The following is a 3,717-nucleotide window of genomic DNA, read 5'->3' on the forward strand; positions in this document are numbered from 1 at the left end:
GTTACCCTCTCCGGCATGTCGCTGGCTTCTGCTGGCCTCCTATTTATAGAGCTCAGGATCCTCCCAAATTCTTGTCATATGCAGCCAGGGACGTCTCCCTATCTTTGTACTTGTGGCTGAATGTTCTGCAGAGCTGACTGACCCGGGAGCAACCATCTGCAGGACTCCAGACCATAAAACAATGTTACAGCAGAGAATGTCCGGACTCAACTTCCCAGGCCTGGCGTCTCATTGAGGGGACCTCTGGCAGTCCTCAGTCCCACCACCGGGACCTTCCGTCCTTCCCTTCAGTCTTCTATCTGACCTCCGTCCCCCCCTTCAGTCTTATATCTGACCTCCGTCCTTCCCACGGGCGTCAGGGGATTCCACGCCGCTGCCGCCCCGAGTCCGGGCCTCGGTGGGCTTGTGGGGAAACCGGCCCTGTTTGGGAGAAGAAGTGATGGGAGGGGGGACACAGACGATAAATAAAAGAAGGTTTAACCCTTTCCTAACCGATCCAATATATGTGTCACTGACCTCACTGGGACAACCGCCTGCGTTTTGCTGTGCGTTTTGATACAATGGAGCTCTATCAGATGCGATTGGACGATTCACCGATAACACGTTCAATAAAATAAAGTTTGATGCGCATTAAATCCCGCCGCGGTGCGGACTCATCACACGTCTTCTAAGCCTTCCCTCTTCTCTCCAGCATGGCGAACCCCCAGATCGTGCAAGGCATGCAGAGTGACCTCACCTGCCAGCTCTGCCTGGAGCTCTTCCGCTCCCCCATCACCACGGAATGCGGGCACACCTTCTGCCAGGGATGCTTGACCGAGGCCCCCAAGGGCCAGGACCAGAACGGCTCCGCCCTGTGCCCCACCTGCCAGGCCCCGACCCACCCCCAGGCTCTTCACATCAACCAACAGCTGGAGAACCTGGTCCAGAGCTTCAAGCAAGTCCCGCGGGGCCACTGCCTGGAGCACCTGGACCCTCTCAGCGTCTTCTGCGAGCAGGACAAGGAGCTGATCTGCGGGGTGTGCGCCTCGCTGGGCAAACACCGGGGCCACAACATCATCACCGCCGCCGAGGCCCACACCAAGATGAAGGTAATGAGCGTTTCTCACCTGGTGGGGGTTTCTGGGGGCTGCTTTCCTCTCGTATGGCGATTTGTCATACAATAGCGCAGTTCTGTTTCTCACTTATTATTGAGGTGCGGACGATTGTTTATGGGGGGTTCCCTATTTCTTTGGGTGTCTTCAGGTTCTATTGGTATAGTCCAACCTGAAGGAGCACCAAACACAAGTATTAGGAGTCCAGAAATGTATTTTATCGGTTCCACAGATAGATAACAAATGGGAGCCAACGCGTTTCAGGGGCCAAACAGTCCCCCTTCATCAGGGCTTTAGTAACTGATCGGGAGAGGATCAGAACACGCATCTCCTCACCGGAGCCGCATGGATCGGATGTGACCGCTGGGAGATCCGTGTGCGTCCACAATGCAATGGAGGAAAGAACTACAACTGATGGACCCCATTGCGGTCTATGGGGAGTTGTATGTTAGCGGACACGTGTCCATTCACACAGAGGCGTGACTGTAGATCAAGGGGCCCCATAGCAAAACTTTGATGGGGCCCCTCTAATGTCACTGATATTAAAGTCAGGTAGCAGGAGAGCTGTATGCAGTGGCGTAACAATCACCATAGCGACCCAGGCGGCCGCTATGGGGCCCGGGGCACGGCGGGGCACGGCCAGGACATCTCCCTGATGCCGCGCGGGCCGTCTGGGTCGCTATGAACAAGTTTTTTTGCATGCCGGCTGGCGAGTGTGCCGGGAAAACTTTTCGCTGTGTAAAGCCCTTCCATGTGCGCCGCGCTGTGAAGCTGGTAACGAATCGATGAGCACGTTTACCATTTGTTTTGCTTGACTGAGGCTGGGCATGACCCGGAGTGTTGCCGGGTGACACCCCCCCCCCACCGTGACGTCATTGCGCCTGCGCAGCGAACTTATTGATACTTGCCGGCGGCCATCTTGCTGATGAGGGGAGGGGACAGTCACCCGGTGAGATTAGGTAATGCCGCCGGGTCCCCCTCCTCTCTCCTGACACTGTCGAGGTCTCAGTCCATGACCGAGCGGCCCGGCTTTCATAGGGGGTGACACCATAACGACTGTCAGTCATTTTGGTGTCACCCCTCTATTGGTATCACCCGGTTGCTGGCCACACCCCCTGCTCCCCCCTTGTGACGGCACTGGTCACTGGCCCTCAGTCTAGCCAAGGGACACAACGTCACGGAGCAATGAAGGAAGATCCTCTATGAATTGGAATGTATCCCGGCACAGCTACATTGTATTTCCTGTGTGAGGACAACGGAGGACTGATCCCTATACACGACATTAATACGGTTACATATGTTTCTTGCAGAGACAACTCCCCCAGCAGCAGGTCCTCCTGCAGGAAGCGCTCCTGCGGAAGGAGAAGACCGTGGCGGTTTTGGACCGGCAGGTGGCCGAGGTGCAGGTACGTCTCTTCAACATGCCAAACTTTATCGCCAAATGTCTCTATTTCTTCCAGGAGAGCGTACGGCCATAATGTGACCGCATAGAAACATCAAAGATAACGTAGAAAAAACTGACTGCAGCTAAAGTTGGACTCCAGGCCAATAGCTGAACACATAGAGGTCACCCTGCTCTCTCCCCCATCAGCATGCTCATTGCATTGCTGCACAAGTGACTGGCTCCAGCAAGCTTATGCTACATTTAATGAATAGAGAGCTGCATGAATGTCTTCTATCTGCCCGGAGTTCCGCTTTAGCCCTATTTAAAGGAGAACTATGGGGTCAAGGCTTTTCCCCATAGTTCTCCTTGGGGTAACGGGAGGACACAAATCTAGCCTTCAAAATGACCGATACCTCCCCACATGCGTATGTCTTATTGTCTGAGACATCGTGAGCGGCAATGAGAAGCGACGCTAAGTTGACATCCTTACCCTCTAAAATATCTTTCCGTAAGACCTGAGGCATCCGGATTCCCATCTCTTCAAATGTCCCTCTTCCAGCAGGGGCGCAGTGATGAAGCAGGGAGCCGGTTAGGTAGTCATGTGACCACCCTCCCGGCTTCCTGATTGGATGGGAGGCCACAGCCACACTCCCTCGCAGCTTCCCAGGCACCGAGGACTGCGGCTGTTATGTGATGAATGTTAAGCCTGTGACCCGGATTGGATGGGAGGCAGCAGCCACGCCCCCTTGCAGCTTCTGCGGCTGTGAGGAATGTAAGTGGCGAGTGCTGCTGCGCTCTGTATCGCTGAGCCGGTCACAGAGCGATCTTTGGGATCTCTCCACCGTCACAGTGACAAAAAAAAACACGGTGCCGGCTGTTGCAGTTTCGGTGTTGCGCTCGGGTTGATTAGGGTGCGCCCAGGTACACCCAGCACACCCTGCGTGCACTCCTGTGCCTGCTTGCACTACAGTGGGAGGAGAAGTTGTTGCGGGGGGGGCGTGGTTATCAGCATTGTCACTGATGATTCATATGCCTGTAGCTTGTCAGTCATCACCTGGACACACCCAGCCCTGCCCACTGTGCTATGGATCGCCTCTGTTACTGAATCCCTCCCACTGTGAGTGAGCTGCAGTGCCTGGGAGGGGGAGCGTGTGAGACACAAATGAGGGAGGATTTGGATCAGTTAGGGGTAAAGGAAGATTTTTGTTACTTTATGGGGCTTGTGAATCACATAGTACATGT

At 54.8% G+C, this 3,717-nt stretch overlaps 1 protein-coding gene across 1 annotated transcript in view; it reads left to right on the plus strand.

The window, feature by feature from the left end:
• The window catches only part of TRIM72 (tripartite motif containing 72), a 7,353-nt gene that overhangs the window by 819 nt on the left and 2,817 nt on the right, over positions 1 to 3,717 (plus strand). The window contains exons 2-3 of the mRNA XM_018572541.1: positions 692 to 1,088; positions 2,402 to 2,557. Of these exons, the coding sequence (XP_018428043.1) occupies positions 693 to 1,088; positions 2,402 to 2,557 (552 nt within the window). The 5' untranslated portion in view covers position 692. The remainder of the gene's footprint in view (positions 1 to 691; positions 1,089 to 2,401; positions 2,558 to 3,717) is intronic.

The sequence above is a fragment of the Nanorana parkeri genome, unplaced genomic scaffold, assembly GCF_000935625.1.
Source record: "Nanorana parkeri isolate BGI_ZX_2015 unplaced genomic scaffold, ASM93562v1 scaffold2064, whole genome shotgun sequence".
Taxonomy (NCBI): domain Eukaryota; kingdom Metazoa; phylum Chordata; class Amphibia; order Anura; family Dicroglossidae; genus Nanorana; species Nanorana parkeri.